General features: G+C 37.9%; 1 protein-coding gene across 28 annotated transcripts in view; it reads left to right on the top strand.

Moving 5' to 3' along the window:
* Positions 1–22,565, top strand: part of DLG2 (discs large MAGUK scaffold protein 2) — a 994,028-nt gene that overhangs the window by 929,889 nt on the left and 41,574 nt on the right. For all 28 annotated transcript variants that reach the window (XM_048939920.1, XM_048939896.1, XM_048940083.1 and 25 more), the window contains 2 exons: positions 8,179–8,355; positions 20,300–20,375. In XM_048939920.1, coding sequence (XP_048795877.1) covers positions 8,179–8,355; positions 20,300–20,375 — 253 coding nt within the window. The remainder of the gene's footprint in view (positions 1–8,178; positions 8,356–20,299; positions 20,376–22,565) is intronic.

The raw sequence follows: 22,565 nt of genomic DNA, 5'->3' as shown, positions 1-22,565 counted from the left end.
AAACACTAGGTTTTCACATTTAAGAGGTGACATCTAGGACTACTATTTTTATTTGCACTCTTTGTTGTTTTAATTCCACTTATACTGGCATCTTATTGTCAATCTTTTCCATGTGAGGAGGGAAGTTAGAGAAGATGGAGATTTATAGAAGATGTTATCTACCAAGAGAACATTCAACCCAATCATAGAATCAAATTTAGAAGGATAAACTTCTCTTGGATAGGTAAGAGGTGACAGATAAAAGTTCGTAGAATTCACAGAATGGGTTGAGCAAATAGTACACCTCTTATAACCAACACTGCTCTTTCAGGCAAACGTTCTCTGTTACTTCCATTAGTGTTTAGAAGGTTTTAGCTGAGTTCAGCTCAAACCTTCAGCATTTTTCCATATCTACGGATTTCCAAATGATTATACTCTGGCAATCTGATGCCTTTTGAGATTTTGCGCTTGGCCTCATGAACCAGAGGTTATGTAGAGTTCCTCAACTATTGTTCCATAAAAATACAGCTTTAGCATGGTTAGCATTTGGATTTTTGAGAAATCACACTTCTTTAAAAAAGAAAAAGTGAGGAATAAGAATGTATCGCATTGCTGCTGAAACACAAAGGACTCTATCAGCAGCCTCCCACTGACTGAGTAAACTCTTAATGAGCTCCCTTCATGTTCTGGCCTCAAGACAAAAGGATGTTATGATTCCTCAAATAGTTGCACCCAGCAGAGTTTATGGATTTAGTACACTTCTGCACATTTGGCAGGAGAATTAATTTTCATAACAATTTTGAAAATTAGCTTTACCAATCCATGTTGTAGTTCCCATATGCAGGTGACACCTCTTGATTTCAGAAGAGCCAGCCTGCTGACACAATCACAATGCAAATTTGACTTCTGACTCTTTCACTGTCAAAGGAGAACATGCAAAGCCAGAAGAAATCATTACTAGGAAGGTGCAACAAATATCTTGACTTTTCCAAAATGTCCTCTCTTGTCAGAGACAAAGCAGGCAATGTTCTGTCTCGTTAATACTTTCTCCTGCCTTTCCCTGCCTACATTTTTAATAGCCTGAGAACAATTCTTTTTCAAAAGTAATCTCTAAAGGTTACAGTGTAAGAACAGATTTATTACGACATGAACAAAAGAGCACTCCCATGCTAGGGAAGTCTGAAAAATTCAATGCTTTTTGCACATTTGCACAGAAATAAGCGAGAATGCTCTGACTGACAACACTCTAGTATTACATTTTGATTTCTGAAAAAATATATCTCATTTCAGTGCCACAGCTGTCTGCATTTTGTCTGGTGGGGTGCTTTTCTGCAGTGGAGTCATTTCATTAAGTCTGTGCTTTACCACTCTTATTGTATTTTTTATGTTTAAGTGACATAAATCATAAATATGGATCATTTTTTCCATTTTTCTTACTTTAGTTCTCCAGGTGTCTAATATCGTTGTCAAAAAAGCACCAAAGAAGTCATCATAAATCTAGCTGGTGGTAATAATTATGCTATCAGTGGGGTTCTTTCCTGTGCTGAAAATCTCCGTTTGATTATAACCTAGCAAAAGCACAGCTAATTCTGTGGGCAGCTTGGCCACAATGTAATTTTCAAAGCTGTTAACAGACATGGGGTCATGATTAGGTCTGAGAGAAAGCAATTGCAAGCTACTGGGTGTCTGAGACAACTACCGAAAGAAACAGCTACTCAAAGCAGACCCTTGAGAACTATTGTAATACTTAGAACCATCATAGACCATTTATTTCACAAAACTACATTCAGTGCTTTTATACAGTGCATTTTGTGTTAGGGAGAAGACACGTTTGGGATTGGGAAGAAATGGGGCTGCTACACAGAGTCCCAGTTTTTCAGTCTCATTGTCTCCAAAAGAAACATTTTGTTTTATTTTTCCTGGGGAAAAAATATATATATATATCCTGAAATCAGTATTTTCAGCCCATAAGTAAGTTACCATTACTTTAAAACTAAAAATCAAAGAATGACACTTTGACTCTTGTGTCAAACTGTGCAACCCACAGGCTGCAATTTCAGGTGAATTACCCAGTAGTTTAAGGTATCCCTGATTTGACATTCAGTCATTTTCCTTTTCTTTGTGGATATGGATAATTTTAAATGTCACAACATAGGGACCCGTGCTACAAAACTGCACAGATTCCTCAGGCTGAAATTTGAGATGCAATCAAGCAACAGCTTCGCTAAGTCTGAATGGGGAGAAGAAAGAACATTCAAATTTTGATACAGAATCCTCAGGCCAGGTTGAAGTCAGTCAATAATTTCATTACTTGGAAATAAACCTTTAGGAAAAAAAAAAAAAAAAAAAAAATTATAGTGCAACTCAAAACTCACTCTTAAGTTTTGGGAGGTTTCACTGTGAAACCTGTTCCTGATAAAGCACTCCTGAATCAAACCAGTCTTTCATATCTTCTCTGGAGTTTTTCAGAAAACCTTTCATTAAGTATCGTATAGGATCTGCAAAATGAACACAGTATTTCCCAAGGACACATGGTAGTCCACTTTCTTGATGTGAACACGGAAAGAAAACCTCTCCCTTCTCTTAGTGAAATCTTTCTGGAACTAATGCTGCTATCTCAAAGCCTCTTTTTATTTAAGTCCATAGCAAATCTCTTTTCCAAACTCCCACTAGGAGCAAAATGATAAAGAATGTCTTGGACTGAATGGGGAAATAGCTGAGTAAAGTAAAGAAGTTAAATGGCAGCAAATGGAAGAAGCTTGAATGTAAATGTGTAGGCAGCTCCACTCCCTCAGTTTCTCCATCGGTGATAGCTTAGACCTATCAGCTACGTTAGTATCCCAAACTACATATTCATGGTTGCATACTCCAGATCCACGTCCCATTACATCATCTTGCTCTGTGTATAGCATATTCTTTGATAGGAAAAGGAGAAGTGTGTTCAAATCAAAAGAGGGTAAATTTAAATTGGATATAAGGAAAAGGTTTTTACAATAAGGGTAGTAAGCACTGCAAGAAGTTTCCCAGAGAGGTGGTGGACGCCCTATCCCTGGAAACATTTGAAGTCAGGCTGAACAGGGCTCTGAGCACCTGATGGAGTTGTGGATGTGCCTGTTCATTGCAGGGAAGTTGGACTAATGGCCTTTAAGAGTCCCTTCCAACAATTCTATGATTTAATGATTCTGTTCTGTATATCCCTTCCCTTATTTCCTTCTCTCCACCACAATAGGGAGATGTATCCAGACTATTGCTGGTCCCTGCATTGTGGTGACTTCCAAAGAGCAAATAAAAACCATGCTGCAGTGCCCTGGCATGATTTAGTCTAACAACACATACCTATCGCTCTCAGACCAACTGCAGTATTTAAAGTTGAACTTCATGAAAAGACCATTAAGACATTAAATATCCACAGGGGAAAAAAAAAAAAAAAAAAAAAAAAGAAAAAAAAAAAGAGGAAGAAGATTAAAAAAAAAAAGAGAGAAACACCATAGGAATATAGGAATCAGTTTCTTAGAGGCGAAGGCCTGTGTCAAAGTTATGCTTGCATGTTGAAACCATGTTGTTACAGTACACTGCTAATGAAAGGTGTTCCTCAAAACAGTTCATTCCCACCCTTCCAGAGAAGTGTCCAACTGGATCACCCCTAGAACTGGGGTGATCTGGCAACCTGCAGGCATTGCAGCAGCACCTCAGAGCTTCCCAGGCTCACAGGGAGAGAGCAACTTTTCAGCAGGGTCTACGCACAAGATTCGCCTGTCCACCTTCTCCAGGTGAAAGAGAAGCTGAGAAGAGAAGGTGAAAGTCTTTACTGACATGCCAGTATGTGAAAATTCAACCCCTTTAAATAGGATCTTAATTGCACTGTGGTGGTTATTTCTATCACAGCTGTAGCGACATGAATGAATTCTCTAAGTTCTATGCTCTTCTAAAGTTTTCTTTAGGCTTAGCCTGCAAGTGGGTTGAACTACACATTTTACTGAGTGCTGAATAGACAGCAAAGAAATGTGAGGTCTAATTATGACTTTGACACTGAATTGCTGTCCAAATCCATGCAGATCCTTAAACCTCTATGCATTGCATTCCCCCAAATGCAGAAAAAAAATGGACAGGGGCATTGGACAAATGTGAAGAAGAGGGAGAATAATGTATCTCTCCCTAATGATGATGCTATGAAGTCTGATGTCTGAGAATCTCTACTAAGGACATTTTCAGAGAAAATGGTGACACCTATAAGCGGTACATAAGCAGATATGCTGGCAGATTGCAAAGAGTTCAGGCTGTTTACGGAAGCTGAGGTTCTCTCCTGCTAAATGTTGTTGTCATTTCATAATCAAGTAAATGGCAAAGAGCAACCTGCAAATTTATGTGCAAACTCCCATCTGTGCTAGAAGAAGAAAGTAATTTCAAAGATGAGAATAAAGCTGCCACGCAGTACCTGAACTGTATCATATTGAGATTATTGGCCATGGTACAGTGGTAAGGGAATTGAAGTTTGGAGTTTTGTGCACGAACATGAGCATGAGCATTCAGTAAACATATATTGCTGGGCTGTGAATGCATTCATATCCTTTGCCTTGTCAGGAAGGTCATGAGGACTATTTACAAATGATGTTTACAACCTCAGCCGAGGAATCTCAGTTTCTCTGTTATATTTCCTTTTCTGACACAGGCTATCAAGACCAATTACTCTTTCTGTACCTTGTTTTTTAATTTTTAAAATTCCAGTAACAACACAGGCATGGTGGGTGCCAATAGTCTGCAATGCATGGATCTGCACCACGAACGGAGTGGCTGTTTCCTTAAAGATAATATGATTTACCCTATGCCAAATATTTATTACTCTAGATGCAAGAAGAACTGTCATTAGAAATAGGACTTTACTATGCAATGGGGCGTAGCTTTTGAATGTACTTCAGATGCTAAAGTATTTGCACAAAATGGAATGTAGACAACTCACTGCAAATCTGGCAGTATATTATGGCTTTGCACTGGCAATTTTCTCACATTTTCATTTCAAACAATCTTTGAGCAAGGATTTTGATGCTGTTTTGGAATGCTTGTGTTCAGCTTTATGCAGATGTGGGTTCTGAAAAATGATTAAGAAGCACCCAAGCACAAAAATAAAATCTGTTAGGTTCTGTCCAAATTACTGCTGGGATTAGCTTAGCACAGTGATCACTTCTGAAGTCTGGAATAATATCAGGGATGCACATAATCTTGAATATTTCTGATATAAAGTGTGTTCTAAATGTTCGCATCTTCCATTTCACTGCTCAGAACTGTATTTCTTGATTTTCTTCAAGTAGGAGACATTCACCGAGAAGACAGTAGCAATATATAGCACTCAGACAGCACTTTTTTATTTTATAATGTTGTAAGGATTTTAAAAGTTTTCTCAAAACACAAGTAAAAAAACTCAGAAATAAGGAAAGAAAGGTACTAATGGGAATTGGGTGTATGTCTGTATGCCCTTTGACAATCACACCCACTCCCATAGTTATTTTTCTAATAAGGGAACTAAAGTGGCCAAACCATGAGTTCAATGCACTTGTTTAATTAGTTTGAAGTGAGCTCTGTTTCCTATTTTAGTGTTTTATTCACATCTCACAGTAATCACTGTGATAGCAATGCTGTGATTTGTAATGCCAAAATGTCTTATCTATCCCCTGTAACCCAAAACCCTGTGATCAAATGCCCTATGCAGAAGGTACTGAATGGAAAAATATCTGATGCTGATGTGGCCTAACAGCAACATTGGTAATAGCTCTAAAATTAAAGTTGAATAATTTAAGTTGATTTCTTTCATAATAGAAAACTGGCTATTGACCAGAAATGTTGTGAAAGATTAAAAGCAGTTATAAACTTAAACCTGGCTCGTAATTTGAAATGTTTAGGAAATAGTCAGTTCTTGTATCATTTTCATTTGGTGAAGGAGCAGTCAACATACATAAAGCATGCATTCAAGAATCCTTCATTCACTGAAAAGTGTGCTCAAAAATTCTCTTGTCTTTCTCAAACTTCATTTTAATTAGTGTTGCACAAGATTACTCCAATCAAAGTAAGTCAGCACCAAACATTGCATTCTGCATTCAGGATGGTATTCTGTAATGTTAAGTTCTGCTCCGTGGTGAAAGTATCTGTTCAAGACTGCCCTCAGTTCTTTCTCCTGCTTAGCTTTTCAAACACACCCTTTGTCTTAGAGCTTTCAAAATATTTTTAAGTATTTTTAACTTGGCATGAAGTTTACTGCTGGGAATTGACAGTCTTGTGCATTTTCTGCAACAGCAAATACTGTCATTTGTTTTGAGTGACTAAATAGCTTGTGGATCCAAAATCGTACTCATCAAGGTAGCCAACTTTGTGGTCAGACTCTAGAGATGCTGATGGGCTTATGGCAAGGCACACAATTACTCGGTGAATTTCTCAGCTGCCAACTGTTTAATACAGAGATAGAATTCAGAGCACTACCTGCTGTTAAGGTCAGTACCAGCAAGGTGATGTCTTGTAAATCTGTGTGTATGTGCACTCTCTTCTTCAGAGATTGACTGTTATTAATTGGTTAAGGAGTGGTGGCTGACAATACTTAGCTGCCTCTGAATTTAAATGCCTCTTCATCATTTGTTGTCATAGAAAGCCTTCTTTGAGAAAGCAGCAGATGACCTGCTACTGATAAGAATCCTTTATAAAGGTCAATTTTTACTAAGACTTAGCCACATTCTTTGAAGGATTTCCACTGCTAAGTCACTTAAATTGTTCACGTTACTTTCACTTCGTTTACATTTACCAAAAAAGGCACAAGTACTTCCAGGCTCATCCTGGAAGCTCAAATGGATTATACAGCAGGATTAGTTATTGCATTTCTCCTCAGAAGGGATTTATCTGAGCTCTTCTGAACCAGATAGACTATAAACTCTTTCAGAGAAGGCATATTCAAAATAGCATTTTTTCTCTTCATGAGCCAAACCCTTCATGCAGAATGAGTGCTTATGAGACCTTTTGGTTGCATAGTTACACCTCTGATAACTTTTTTTTTTTAAGACCTCCTCATTAAAAGGGGAGAGTGTTTTAAATCTAGCCATAAAGCTGTTGTTATCATTCTTTTCAATTACATTACAGTGCACAACAATTAATTATATCTAATCCTTCTCACAGAAGTGTTTACAAGCAAAGAGAGTACCTCAACTTTCTTTCAATAAAAGCGTAGGACTTATTATGTCCCTCTAGGTATTTTACTCATCTAGCGTTTCTGTACTTAGGATTATAATCATATTATTTGCCTTATTGGAATTTCCCTATAGGAAAATAAACATCAGTTCTTGTCAGGCATGATCTTTAAACTATATTGTGTATGGGAAAAATATTCCCACATATCTCCTAATCAAGATCTAGGATTTAGCGAGGTAACTTCAGCTCACCACCTCCACTCGTATACAGACTTGCTGTGATTCATGTGAAGGACCTTTCTGGATATGGAATCCTTATACATATATTACTTTACCTCCTATTTGTAGGACTTTTGCATAGGTACATTCAAACCAGAGGTCCAATTCAAACTGATGAAAAACCTCATTGACATCAAAGCAAGCAGCCAGGGCTACTTGGGCAGCTGGTGCAGCACTGGGGGATGGATTTGGACAGAGAAGCTGGTGGTGCTGCATGCATGGAAGGGATGTATGCTAAACTAGACTTACTGTGGTCAGAGAATCCTTCAGTTTAGTTTCAGATTTCAGGAGCCTGTGTTGCACAGCCTAAACCAGCTCCCGGACACAAACCAAAGCACTGTGAGTGGGAATAATAAGATTCCTTTTGGAAAATCACTGCTGATCTGAAATAAATGCTAACTAACATAGATGCGTCCGTGCATCTGAAGTACGTTACACTTAGGACAGTTTTGTATTTGTATCCTTTGTATTTATTTTTCAGAATGCATCCCTGTCTGGGCAGATGGAGGTGTGGGGAAAGAACAGTTTCAACAGCCACTCTTGTTGTTGGCAAGGTCACAGAAGTGGTTTCTTTCTAAACCAAATGCATTCCACAGATACTAACTTCAAAGTGGGAAGTTTTCCTCCAAGAGAGACCTTTCCCTTGGAAAAGGAGAATTGGTTATCTGGAACACAAAATATGACAAATTAGTCTCAATTATATGTTTCCTAGACTGATAAAATCACCTGTCTTCACATTTTTACTTCTTTTTTGTAGAGCCATGTTTGACTATGACAAGAGCAAAGACAGTGGTCTCCCAAGCCAAGGCCTCAGTTTTAAGTATGGAGACATTCTTCACGTCATCAATGCCTCGGACGATGAGTGGTGGCAGGCGAGGAGGGTCACCCTGGAGGGAGACAGTGAGGAGATGGGAGTTATACCCAGCAAGAGGAGGTGAGTGCTGCTTCCTCCTTCCTGCCTCCTTGGCCGTGATGTTAAAATATTCCATTTTATTAGAAAAACAGCTTGTGTCAATCTATTGAAAGAACAGGGAAGTAGAGCAAAATCCTGCAGTCATTACTTCACAAACTGGATGATAAGGTTTTCACTGTGAGATTTAAAGACTTTAGGCTGTTTAACTGTACTGAGAAGAAACTGAAATGGTGGCTTTTATTATAGTGGATATATTATATTGTAGTGGATTAACATCTTCACAGAGAAAGGCAGGATGGGAGACAGAGCGAGAGCACCATCTAATAAAGAACATCAGCACAGAAAGAAAAACCAGAACCTGAGTCTGGGAATTAGCTCCAAATTTGAGGTAGAGCACATGTTTTAATGTCAGGGTGATTAGCCATTACATCAAACCGTTGAGGGATGTGATGAATGTCTTGACATTTTCAAGCCAAGGCTGTATGTCTTTCTTTTCTGGGAGTAATAGAATTAAACTGCTGAGCTTGTGTGATGTAAAGAACAAAGCTAAATTACATAATGATCCTCTTTGACTTCAAAAACTGTTAATTTAATCTCTGCCTGTCTGGAAACTGATGGATAATCAATATTGCAGTATGTTTTTCATGTAATGTAAATGAATGCACTTTTATCCATTCTCCAAGCTAAATCTAAATCTTTCCTTAGCTGTGATGGATTCATGCTGACTAGAAGGGAGAAAATAGACATCTGAGTCTTACCCTTTGTTTCTATTGTTTACTCTGTTTGGGTGCTTTTGTAAAATTGGCCACAGGTCTCTGATAGTATCAGGACTATGGCACAAATAAGTATTACTTTGTGCCTCTGTTGATAGTTGCTATAGAAAGGTCAAGAACTGAAAGAGTGGGAGGAAAATGAAATCTGTCAAACCACATTACATTTCTCTTTCGCAGCAATGCTCCCATACTGCATATAAACTTTCTATTCCTAGCTATTTCAGCTTTAGCATTGATATAAAAAAGATCATGCCCATTTTATATAATGGGAAAATGGGATGTTTGGTGCTTTACAGAGCACCTGCTGGCATTTCAAGGAGAACTGGCCTGGGTGCTAGTAGAGCTCATGGTAGCCCTTGTTCTAAATTACATAAAAGTGAACTGAAAGGCCTTGAAAAACCTTATTGACATTAGCCCTGCAAGGACCTTATTTTCTCTAATCATTACCATGTTTGAATAACAACTACCAGGATTTTCAGAAAAAGGCAATCACAAATGGGAAAAGGGGAAAGTCTGTTCAGTTACTACTGAGAGAGATAGTGCACAAAGCTCACACAGTGTGATGTATGCCACGAAATGCTATAAATAACTATCAAACATAATAAAATACCTATAGGGGAAAGAATGACAAAGCAAAGCAACTGATTCAGATGTGGAGTTGTATCTTCTATAAGATGGAGTGGATGCAAACGCCTAAGGATTATTTGTTTGACTGCACAGTGTTGCTTTCAAGAAGGACCAAAAACAGAGGCTTTCTAGTCAAGGTCAGACATATGATATGGCTTGGAGAAAAGATGTGACTTACAAACACTGGGAGGGAAAAAAGAAAAAAGAAAAGATGCAGGTCTAGTTACTATGCTCTCTGCTTGTCATCCTGATTCTTCACAAGTGAATCTCAGCAGCCTGAAAAAATCAATGGCATCTGATTTCCTGTCTGCAGTAATATAGTGATGTGATACACCTCAGCACAGAGGTTGCTATTGTTTCATACAAGTTTTCAGTTATACAAGGATATTTTTGCCAGTGCACTGAAAAGTGGATATGACTTCCTGTGGATTCTGGCCACTGAATCCAATAAGCTCTTGCCAGCAATTTCTGTGGTCATTTACACCACCTAGGGTGAGGATGAGCAATCAATGCACAGTGAGCTGAGCTATATGGGATAAAACTCATCAGACTTGCCGGAATACACTAATTCAGAGTTGAATATCCTCTACGTGCATTGGTTATTTAGTCTGAGAGGCTCAATCCAAGAGTAGTCCTGGAATTCATTCATCTGACTGAATATAGACATCATGTAAGCTGGTTTCTCCAGGCTGCTGTTGTATGTCTTATAGTTTATAGGCGACTATTTCTATAAGAATTGCATTGTGTGTAATTGGACATCTGTAATAGCAAGTGGTAAGATATATGGTGTAGTAGAAAAGAAGAGCTTCTGTGGCTGCTCACTGAGCTGTGACTTGCCCTGCAAGCCCACCTTTCCGTGATGTTTTAGGCTGAAGAGATTATATATTGCTTTTGTTCTTTTTTTAGGTTCTTCATTTTTTCATCTGCTTTAGAATTTGTTGGTGGTGGTTTTTTTCTTTAATTGTATTTTGTTTCTTTTGTGTGTGTGCATGTACATGTGTGTTGTACTTGACCTCCTTCCTTTGTCCATGCATTTATCCTTTGGGACTGCAACAATTATTTGCACTTTGGGTCAGGGGGAGGCTGTACAAATCCAGGGGTTATTAGTGCCAGAGTGGGTCTTTGAGTTCTGGTTTGCTCTCTCTCTCTAGTCCTACAACAGATAATATATAACCCCTGCATTTTTCATAAGTGAAATTATGGAATAGCTCTGAAAGCCACTAACCTCTTCAGTTCCACTTTAGTATGTATGCTTATGTATGTATATAGATGTTCATACAAATATATACATATATGTATAAATACACACAAAACCGTGACACATACAATATATTATTTCTTTAAGGCATTGTGTAATGGTAATTGCTTTCCAAGCATTTACTCTTACCTTTCTTTTTAATATTTTTTCAAAAAGACACCTTCAAACAATGACATTGCAGCATGAGCTGATTCTGATTGCAGAATAAATCAAGACTCCAGACTCTTCTCTATGATGTATGTGACATAGCAGTAGAAATCATAATTTATAATTGCAGGGGAGCTGCCACTCACTCTTCTCTCCAGGATGTTGTGTATATTACCAGCCTTTATCTCTTAGTGATTCATTAGAGTCTGAACGATATTTGCCTTTAGATTTCAGTGCTGCTGTCGATGTGTGGACTTGATGCCTTGTTGATTGTTAAATTATAAAGTCAAACTTTAAGAGGGAGTTTTGGAGAGTAGCACAGCAGCTAAAGGAGGGTTTCTGAAAGAGGGAGCGCACGGAAATGACAACGGCCTTGTGTTTCCACATTGATCTGTGCAAGGACCAAATCTCACAAATTGTTGAGGTGGCGATCCCAGAGAGGGATCTAAAGTGCTGCAGTATTGCTGTAACCCTTTCTTCATCTGGAGGCAACATTCTGTCCATTTCTTATGGACATTTGTATGCATTTGCTGTTCTGCACCATGGTACTGAGGTAGAAATCAAACAGTGCCGTAGAAGTGTTATGATTCTGGATCGTATTGATGTTGGCTACAATAGGACTTCAGCATAAGAGACTGTAAACCACTTAAGCTGTGTTTTAACAGGAACCAAATAGTTGTTATCATATAGTATTAATAAATGAACATAACAGGCTAAATTGGTCCTGGTTCCACATCCACCACAAAGATTTATCCAAGTTGTGCCTACGGTGACAGTGGAAAACAGTTCAGAGAGGGTTTCCCAGGTGCTGCGACACACCTTCAAGTCCTATACCAATGTCTCAGCAGCTTATGGTCCTATTTGAACACTACGTTTAACTACGTGAATTATTAGCTGATCATTAAAAATTACTATGCTTTATACTAGAATGGCCAGTAGAATTATATTTACATTGGATTTTCATTACATTTAGATGTATCAATTTAGCTTTTAATTTCTACATATATATCACTGTAATTTCTTGTTTCCCTTTTCAGGCAAAGTAAATGGGCCCGACTTCCCATAACGGGCAGTAGCAGGCAGAGCAGCCTATTTCTAAGACTCCCTCCCAATGGAAATTCTTACATTCAGAAAGGTCAATCAACAAAAAGCATGAAACCAGTGTGCATAAGTTAGAGTGTATTAAAGTCTTCCACAGATGCTTTAATTCAAGAGTACAATTTGATTTGCTGTGGCACTGATTTTACAACTCTTTTTTTTGTGTTGGTTTTTTTTTTTTAATTGCAATCTCTATATAATGGCAACCTCCAACTTCATGAATGGCAAGCTTCAGTATTTTACATGTTGTGGCACCTCTGATCTGTGGATCCAAAGGGATTTTATTCTGCAGCGTCACACACATTGCCCCCAGAACAGCCTAGCCTAAATTCTTCCTACTTCTACATTTGCTTCCTATGTAGGCACTGAGGATTTGGTCCTCTAACACTAAATCAGTCACATAATCCTTCTGCTGTCTACAGGACTAAACCACTTGTGTTGTACATCACTCCAAGACTTCCATTTTCAGGTAGCTGAAAAAGTTATGTAAGTCGTGTCTCTGTTATATACCAAATAAATGTGCGTGATGGCACCACACAGTCGTGTTATCAAATGGACAGCATTCTCACAAAACACACATGTAACCACACTTTCCTTTGAGAAGAAAATGGGAGAAAAAACATTAAAAAACAATGTTTTGCAAACATTTGTAAGGACAAGGAACAAGAGGACAGAACTCCCCGTGGGCAAAAAGCCAGTTCAAATTTGTTATTCTGCTCAGCTTGGCAGAAGGGCATGTTTATCCACTCAAGTGAATTTTATTTTTAATGGTCTCCTACAAACTGTCTACCTTGCTAAATATCCCTTAAGACTTTAATCTTTAGATGATAAAACTTTTTTACATGGCATGATCTTGTAAGCTTTGTCTATAATAAGTTACCTGACTATACTTACTAACCTAATGGAAACAAAATAAGTACAGAGTAAAATTGATATCTATGTGTATTTATAACTCTCTTGTTGTTCCCTGGCAATTACGGGAAAAAAGGAGAACAGCCTCTAGCTTTTAAACAGAACAAGGTTGTTCAACAGTTTTATGAGAAGTTGGTTCCCACTGGCATTAGGTCTACCATTTTCATAAAATATTCACCAAGTGCTGAGCTGCTTTCTATAAGCAAGCAGCTTTCCTTAGTGAAGGTGGAGATCTATAAGAGAGCATGTTTTCTCCTAGTGAAAAATACATGTTCTGTTGCAAAAAAATGCCACTTCAGGAATAATCAAAAATAATTTAGAGAATGAGAGCTTATTGGTATACTGAAATTTCACACAGGCAAAGCTAAACAGTGCAAAGAATAGAAGCAATGGAAAACTGTGCACTGAGTCAACATATTTGGACTATAAATAGTGATCTGCATTGTCTGTTATGCTTCACTTGATGGAATACAACAAATGTATATTTGTTGCAGGCACAACAAATGTAAAGCTGATATCCTGGAAGCAAGACATGAAAAGCACATTAGCAAAGATGTAAAATATAGCATGTTCTGTCCAGAATCCATTTTATATTGCATTCTTCTATGTGATAACTCTCCTTTTAACAGTTCTCATGCTGGATTTGAATTTTGCTTTAATTCTGCAGAATGCCTCAGTGCCAAATCCATGCAAATTAGGTTACTGTAACCATTTTATTTGATTCCAGACACCAGTTTCTTATTTGCATCCCTACTCATCAGTGATTAATCAGTTATTAAAGATTAAAGCATGTCTCACTCGGTATTTTACATCTCTACTGAGAAAACTGATTAGTGCTTTTACAAAGGCACTGACAAAATTCCTAGTAGTCCATTAACCTCCAACAGTGGGGTTTCAGAGTTCATGTCTGGCTGAGTTGTACTCAACTTCTTGTTTTCAGTGTACAAAAAAGAGCTGAAAATCTAATTTTGAAGATCCCAAAGATCCATTTTCAAGAAACAGAATAGTGGTTAGATATTACTATGTCTTTAAATGCTTCGTTGCAGTAGTAAGTTCTCGTTCTTCAGGAGATGAGTCAGAAGAAAACAGCAACTAAAAGAGCTAAAGTTTCAGATTTGCTAGTGAGGAAACACCGAAGTCTTCTCCACTCCTTTGGCCATACATGGAAAAAGGAGAATAAATCTGGATCATTTTCGAAAAAAGTGCTGCAAAGTGTTTGCTACCAACAAAGTTGACAAGGTTGAGAATCCAGGTAGAAATCTGTCTTATTACTTCTCCCTGATGGAATCATAGATGAGTTCACCCATATGAGACAGTAACTCTGTCCTTCCAGCACACAAGGAGCCCAGACAAATAAAGCAGAAATATATGTCCTTCTGTGAGTACAGATGCCCTGGAATTGAGCGTAGCCACAAAAGTCAGTGATGCCATTCTTCACGGTTTTTCATTCCTAAAGAATTCACCTCCTCTTGAGAACAAACTCTCCCTGCAGTTGCACAAGTAGTAATGTGGTAACTTGGGACAGATGATAAGTTTTTCTCCCCAGTTAGGGTCCAGGAAGAAACTTGTTATGAATGAGCATCACTGTAGAAAATGAGCACACGAGATTTACTCCTGCTGTCCTACATCTCAGATCATCTTAGACCATTTTATTCTACACTGTAATGGTTCTGCAGGGAATTACACTTGGAGAGCCTAAACTGAACTAAAAGTGGGGGCATGAAATCCACTTCAGTTCTGCTTGATGAGGTTGTCTCCCTATGGGACTCAGAGGTTTTCAGTTCCAAAGTCACATTTGGAGAAGGTGATCCCATCAGTGTTTATAACTATCTAAAGTGTGGTAGTCAAAGGGATGGGCTCTTTTCACTGGTGTCCAGCAACAGGACAATAGGTAATGGGCACAAGGTGGAATATAGGAAGTTACAGTGAGAGTGACAGAGCACTGGAACAGGCTGCCCAGAGAGGTTGTGGAGTCTCTTCCTATGAAGGAGGATGCCTGGGTGCTCTCCTGCTCAGCCTACTGCAGGGAACTTATTTTAGCATGGGGTTGGACTTGATGATCTCCAAAAGTCACTTCCAACCCCTACGATTTTATGATCTATGATGCTATGATTATATTACTTGAATGCTGGATGTCTTTGAACACCTCTTGAAAGCTCATTTAGCCTCAGGGACCTTAGAAGTTTTGCAAATGGGACTTGAGCCATGAAGTAGTTTCAGAAATTGTGCCTGTGTTTAACTCTTAGGCATAACTCTACTGAGTAGATTTATGATTAGAAAGGGGCGTGAGATTAATGTGTATATTAGCCAATCCTTGGTTGCACATTTGAGTCTTTGCATAACTTGGCAGATGGAAACTGTTCCCCTTAATTTAATCTTTCTCACAACCAGTTTATAATCCTACTTTGTGCAGCAATAGTAAATAAAAAATGGATACCATTCTAAATGAAACATTTCTTCCTTTAAAAGTGGTTTCCTCTGATGATCGTTCAAAGTGTTGCCTAAGGGATAGTGATTTTTCTAGCAGCCAAAGGAATGGAGGAGTGTGAAGAATTTACACTCCTTTGTTATTTAGGCATTCACCACGTTAGCTGCTGTGAAAAACTCTTTGTGCCTAACCACACTTTGTCCTGGTGATAACAGGAATCATGATTATTTTTTGTCAAAATGTAGCAATTGCAAAACTGAAGATACATACTAAAAGCACTCAAAGTAGTGTTCCTTTTAAATATTTACTAAGATATATTTCTGAGAGCTATATCAAATAAATGTAAATACAAAAAGATACATTAAAAAACTGATATTCAGTATTTTTTATTTTCATAATTCCAGACATTTTTCACTCACTTTTTGACTCTCTGGCAAAAAAAAAAAAAAAAAAAAAAAAAAAAAAGAAATGACACAGTATCTACAAGGAGAAATTAAACAACTTCAGTTCACTGCAATCTACCCTGTGGTCACTCAAGACAAAATCTTTAGATAACAAAATTTTATCAGATCAGATCAGAGCACACAATGAAACAAAGCATTTCAAACATTTGGATAGTGAGATGATTTCTTCAGAAAATAGAAGTGTACTCCTGATACCAGAGCAACCTCCTGTCATACCTCAAGTCCCTCACCCAATAAATGAACCTATTCCTGTAGTGAGGCCCTGGAACAGCTGCCCAGAGAAGCTGTGGTGCTCCATCTCTGGAGGTGTTGGCCAGGTTGGATGAGGTCCTGGGCAGCCTGAGCTGATGGAGGCCAACCCTGCTCATGGAAGGTGGTTGCAATGGGATGGGCTTTAAGGTCCCTTCCGACCCAACAAGTCATTTTATGACTCTATGATTCTGTGAAGGCAGTAAAGCACCTGAGCAGAAGTGCTTTAAAAGAATTTTATATCCTGGGCACAACCATCTGTTTTATCTGAGCCTTTCTCCAAGAGTTAACCCATTTCAATGACACTTCAGGCAGCAGCAGTATTGTATTTGTCCTGAGACACATAAAATTTCAACTTGGAAGTCTTTGGTTCAGCTAAATAATAACTGAAAAGACTTGTATTGTAGAAAGTGTCAGAAAAATTGTAATGAAGAACAAAACTTCTTCAACAGAGGTGTAAATTATGAGATACTTGTAATATTCAGTAGGTATTATAAGCATGTATGAACACTGTTGATACATTTGCCTGGAGGATTAATGGCACTCAGTGATGTTATTTATGGACTACTCAAAGCAATGTAGAATGTTTCTGTCATTGCTCATCTTGTCTTCTCTGCCTGTAGAGTGCAGTCATTCCCACCATTGCTGCTAATTCAATTACAAAGCATTTCATAGTTAAGGTCCACTCTTCAACGCTACTTTTCAACTTTCTTTATGCAGCGAAAAAGAAATGAAGTTAAAAGCAGATGTTTTAGGAAGTTAGAAAGAATTGGCATGAGTTTAAATGTTAACACAGATTAATAAGTTGAATGCTGTGTTCTTTTGAGGTAGTTATTTTCTCAGAAGGCATCCATCCTATTTAGGCAATTATACAGCCTCAAGTCTTCATTTCTTACTGATATTATCAGGGGACTTCATCTGCTAGTTTGAGTTTAAAACTGTTCATGTGGTTTTAATAACAGATTTAATTTAAAAGCTGCATTTGAGCTGTTTCCATGTGAATATTCCACACATACAGAGAAATGCATTTATTCTAAATTTAAACTGTAGCTATAGTAACCAGCATTCACTGTGTTTCAGTAGGAAATATATAATCCCACTCAGACAGAAGGAAACATGTTGTACTAATTATCATTCTATCAAAAGAATAGAGTTTGTATTTTAAAAAATTACCAAAAACTAAGCAGTCTTACTATACAGACTTAGAAACCAGGTTTAAGAGAATATATTTGTATACAATTTGTGGAAAACTCTGCAAGTTACAAAAAGACATATATTTGGACCAATTTAGAGGATATAATAAACCTCATTTTTCTCTCCAGATAATTTATTGTCTAATAAAAATACTATATTGAGCTGTTACAAGCTAGCTTTGCAGGACTGGTCTTAGATTTTCTAGAGAAATTCATAATTCTAGACAAACAGTGTTACTGTTTCAGTTATAGGTGATCTGGGCAGTAGATCCTGTAGATGATTTTGCAAAGGTAGTAAGTATTATCTTTATAGTTATGACTGTATTAGTCAAGGTAAGGACAATAGTAGCTTTTCCTTTCAGTAGATTTCCTTTGCAGTAGATTTTTCTCTCTGTGCCTTTCATGGAGTTTGATTGCATTTAGTAGAGAGCTCACCCTTTTTCAGATCATTTTTAGAGTTACTGGTGTTACTATTCGAGCATATTTCATTAAAAAGTCAAATATACACAATGAGTAAATCTTGTAGATGGGATGAACTTTCAAAATCTACCATATCATTCACCGACAGGTAAAACTTTAGCTGCACATGTCTCTCTGTGCTGATAGATTTTAATGTTTACAGGCATTTTTAAAATTATGCCCATTCACCAAATAATGGAAACCTTTAATACCGATCCATGTTATTTAAAGACAGAAAAGGAACACTGTCTCATCTCCTTTGTAAGCCTATCTTGTGTGTCTTTTTTTCCTTGACATTGGTGACTGGAAATTGTTGTTTTTCCAGTCAAGATTCTAAGGTATGGATGCCAGATACACCTCTTCTGTGCTATTTTAATGGCTAAATTTCTTAACCATTAAAAAGTAAATTTTGTGCTTTTCTTAATCTGAATTTGCCAGGCTTTAGCTTATTGTCAAAGATTTTTTTTTTCTCTATTAAAAATAATTCTCTCCTGAAGAGAACTTAGTATTTTCTCACTGTGAAGGTGTTGCATATACAAGGTAGAAACTCCTTTCCAAAACTGTATTTATTGAAGCGATGTTAGGATCAAATAATCACTGAGGCTTTTCATTGGAACATTTGAACTTCCTTTAAAAACAGAATTACCAGAATGGTGCAGGCTGAGGCAAGTTGTGTATTATATCACACTGCAGTTTGGGCTCTTCGGTCCCATGAGGTGGGCACACAGGGGCTGTCTGCTCTGTTTTCCCAGCTCAGCCCATGAGAGAGCTGTCAACACAGATGTCCTTCTTGCCTTCTGCTTCTGCACTTTGGTTCCTCTTCTGCAGCTCCCTTGACACTAGATTCACTTGCATTGAACTGATCTTGAAGATATGCTCACCCAATGCATCCATCTGTTAATGAGTGGTCAGTTCCTGGTACCAAACTGGAAATAGACCAAAGAAACTGAAATACACCATTTATATTTTTTCTTACATGGCTACACTATTTGGTTATCTGGTGCCTGTACATAGAATCCTAGAGTCGCTCAGGTTGGAAAAGACCTTAAGGATCATCGAGTCCAACCACATATTTGTCTTCAGAATCCACCCACTTCACTGAAATAAATCAGAAAAAAAAAAAATTATTTCCATGCTGCTACCATGGAGATAATAGTTTTAAAAAAAGACCACCCACCTATTTCATAGCATTTTAGGGTGGCTGAAAATAGTTATTCTGTCCTGGAGCATTTGTATCTCTCCTCAGATAAGCTCATTTGGGAAAAACTGTAGTTTTAAATAAGCAAAACCTGAAGCAAGCTTCTATGCACTTGAATATTTTAAGAAATAGCATACCTCCATCTTTCAGAAGACAAATTTAGAATTCATTTCAAAAATCAGCAACAGAAAGGTTCCAAGGACAGCATGTTGAAAACTCAGTGAACCAGAACTCAGAAAATTCAGTGAACCAGCATGCACTCTGCAGAGCAAGCTGAGGGCAAGACCTTTAAAAAACCTTTGATATTGGTAAAGACGAGTTTGAAGAACTTTGTGTTTAAACAGTGGAAAGATTTAAATACATAAAAAGGGCTTTACAAAGCTGTGGTCAAACCATCTGCCTGTGTGTGGTGGATGGATGCTGTTTTCTGCTGGATTTTTCGGGTGGTTTTTTTTTTGTTTGTTTTTTGTTTTGTTTTGTTTTGGTTTGGTTTTGGTTTTTTTTTGAGAATCGAGGCAAAGTTTGCTCTGAAACATAAAGAAGGGAGCATCCTATTCCAGTCTGCTCTAGTCAGACCAGCTGCAGTGTTTATCTGACCATCTCACTTGGCTAATCAATTCATTGATACCATTGAAACCTATCCTCTTTTATTACTGGATTGCTTTTTAGCTGCAGTGAAGACAGTAATAAGGGGCATTGCTGGAAACAGTTGGAAAATGGGGTAAAGAGAGAGAGAGAAGGGCTAAGATTCCTCTATCCAACTGCAGTGTCTTACATTTTAACTCATCAGGTGAAACTTTGTCTCTTTAGTTTGCATGCTTGTTGGGAGGAAGCGCTGTTCAGTTAATGTAAGAAGACCAAGGATCTTTGGAGCCAGATCTGTGTTTGCCAGCAGAATGCTGCTCATGGGCTGCCTAGGAGGCATGGTGGTGATGAGGTGATGGTTGGACTAGATGATCTTCGTGGTCTTTACCAACCTTAATGATTCTATGATTCTGTGATTGGCTGAGGAAGTGACCTCACATCTCTTACTATCTGTAAAAATTTGCTTTTGGTGTTCACTTCATGTACCATGTGGTCTTAGCAGATTGTGTATCAAACACATCATAGAAAACACTGCTCCAACCAACATGTGGTTCTTTATTTTTGTTTCCCACAGAGTGGAAAGGAAGGAGCGTGCCCGTTTGAAGACTGTGAAGTTCAACGCAAAGCCTGGTGTCATTGATGCAAAAGGGGTATGTAAATAATGAAACCTTTTGAAGTTGCACTTTTTAATCATTTTGTATGTTTACCAGTAGATAAAATTTCGGCAGCTTAAGGAATCTTGAGTATACAAGGGTGTAATACAGTGATCTTCTAAATAGTTATTCTTTCCAGAATAATACTGACTGACAATGCCTCCTAATTGGAAGATGCAGTTTTAGTTAAAGGAAGGTCAGAGAAGAAAAGACTTCAAAAAACAGTGCACATTGGTATATGTTTAATGGAACAGAAAAAGAAATGTAAACTCCCTGACTTGGAAAGCTGTTACATCTCAAAAAAAAAGGTTGAATATTAGAGTTCTGGATGCAGATTTTAGGTCTGGGGACTCACAGCTTTGACAGTTGTGACAGACATTGAACACGGGTGTGTTTCACAATGGGGCCAGCCAGCACCAAATCTGCAAGTTCCCTTCCACCAGTGCTATGCAGCCAGAGCAGCATTTCTGCTGCCGCCGTTCTGCTGTCGTTACTGTGCCCAACAATCAGCTCACGGCTCTGATGCCCAACACCTTACACACTGCTGTTCTGGCTGGCAAGTTTGAATGTGAAAAATACCTACAGTCCTGACTGTGGAGGTACCTTTCTCTGCAGAAGCGTAGCTTACATTTGCAGCAGTAGTAAATACTTGACATCAGCATTGCAGGGATTTGCTTTTGAAAGCAGTTGAGTTGATGTGCATGAATTTACAAGTGAGGGTTTCAGAGCAGAACGAGAGTTTGGCTGAAGCCACCAGCAAAGAAAGTCCCATTTGTGTTTAGAAAACACAGGGAAGCACCAAATCTGCATGATGAGATGACAAAGTCATAGGTGGGGACTAGGAAAGGGGCAAAACAGTGATTCAGCAGATCCCTTTCAGACCTGCAGTTCTTGAGGTCCCCTGCCCATTTAAAATCCTCATTCTTAACATTTTCTTACTTTATTTTTCCTTTGTAATGGGAATGGAAATACTTCCTTTGTCCTAGATAATCATGTTCTTTTACTTCAGCCTATAGCAGATTACCAGAGTGAGAAGTTCCTCTTGTTGCAATACGATTTCTAATGGAGAGGGTCCAAAGCTTCTGCATTCCAGCAAAATAATAATTCAGAGTTACAAACACTTCCCTTACTGCCATACCAAACAATTCTTGAGTTCACTGCAAAAGGAGAATAATTGCACTGGTTGAAACAAGTTTTCCTTATTTATTTATTATGTGGAATCAGAGTTCAGCTTGGTATAAAATATGCAATAAACAGCATTGTGAAATCTTAATCTCCCTGTGTTTGTTAAGGAGTCAGTTCTACATTTTTACATTTGAAATGTCCACTCTCTGCAAGCCTGTAAATTAACTTTGCCATTTATTTGGGGAGATAATATGCTTTATATCGCCAGTGAAATCACTTGTTAAATGCTTATTTCCTGTATATAATCAAAGCCTCAGGGGAATAATTCATTCATATAACTAATGGTCCTTATTCAAGTGAGTCTGTCAAGAATTTAATTACCTCCCCATTCCCCAAATTGTTTTTCCATTTTTGTCATCAGCATAACATTAATCTTCCAGCTACTCATGTCAATGTTTGTTTCAGTATGGAGGAAATAGCATAATTACAGACTGAGATGTTGTATCCATTTGGGAACAAATTTTCTATTGTTAGTGTTTGCTAAAAATCTGCTTTTGTCAATTAAAAAAGAAAAAAAGAAGAAAATTGAGGACCTTTTTGGAAAGAGATAATGTAAAGGTGTATTTGAAAGAGCATAAAAGGAAAAACTGTTTGCACTTAGATTAAACTTCATGATGTAAAATGTGGCATTTGAGTACATTTACATGCATGTATATTTTAGTGATCAGCAATTCCGTTTAGTCTTCCCTTCTTTTAGTGTTCAAGAAGAAGTGGAGAAAGCTGCCTAACAGTACATTTTTACTTTTTTTTATCTGGAAGAAGTTCAGCCCAGGTAAACAGGGTTGCAATAATCCCAGCAGAAGTCTTCTGTTTGGAAATCAAACTAAAATTTAGATAGGAATAGGCTTATGGGTTTGTCTGTTGCACCTTTGAGCTCATGTGTGCATGGCCATGTGGCCGAGTGAGAGAGGTTTGATGCTATCTTAATGCAAAGTCAGTGTTATAGACGGTGTGACATTTGTAGTTGGCCAGGTTCTTGTGTCTCACTGAAAAAGTGCTTAA

This window comes from Lagopus muta, chromosome 1, assembly GCF_023343835.1.
Source record: "Lagopus muta isolate bLagMut1 chromosome 1, bLagMut1 primary, whole genome shotgun sequence".
NCBI lineage: Eukaryota > Metazoa > Chordata > Aves > Galliformes > Phasianidae > Lagopus > Lagopus muta.
The sequence above is the reverse complement of the archived record's forward strand: the minus strand, read 5'-3'. Positions and strand labels throughout refer to the sequence as shown.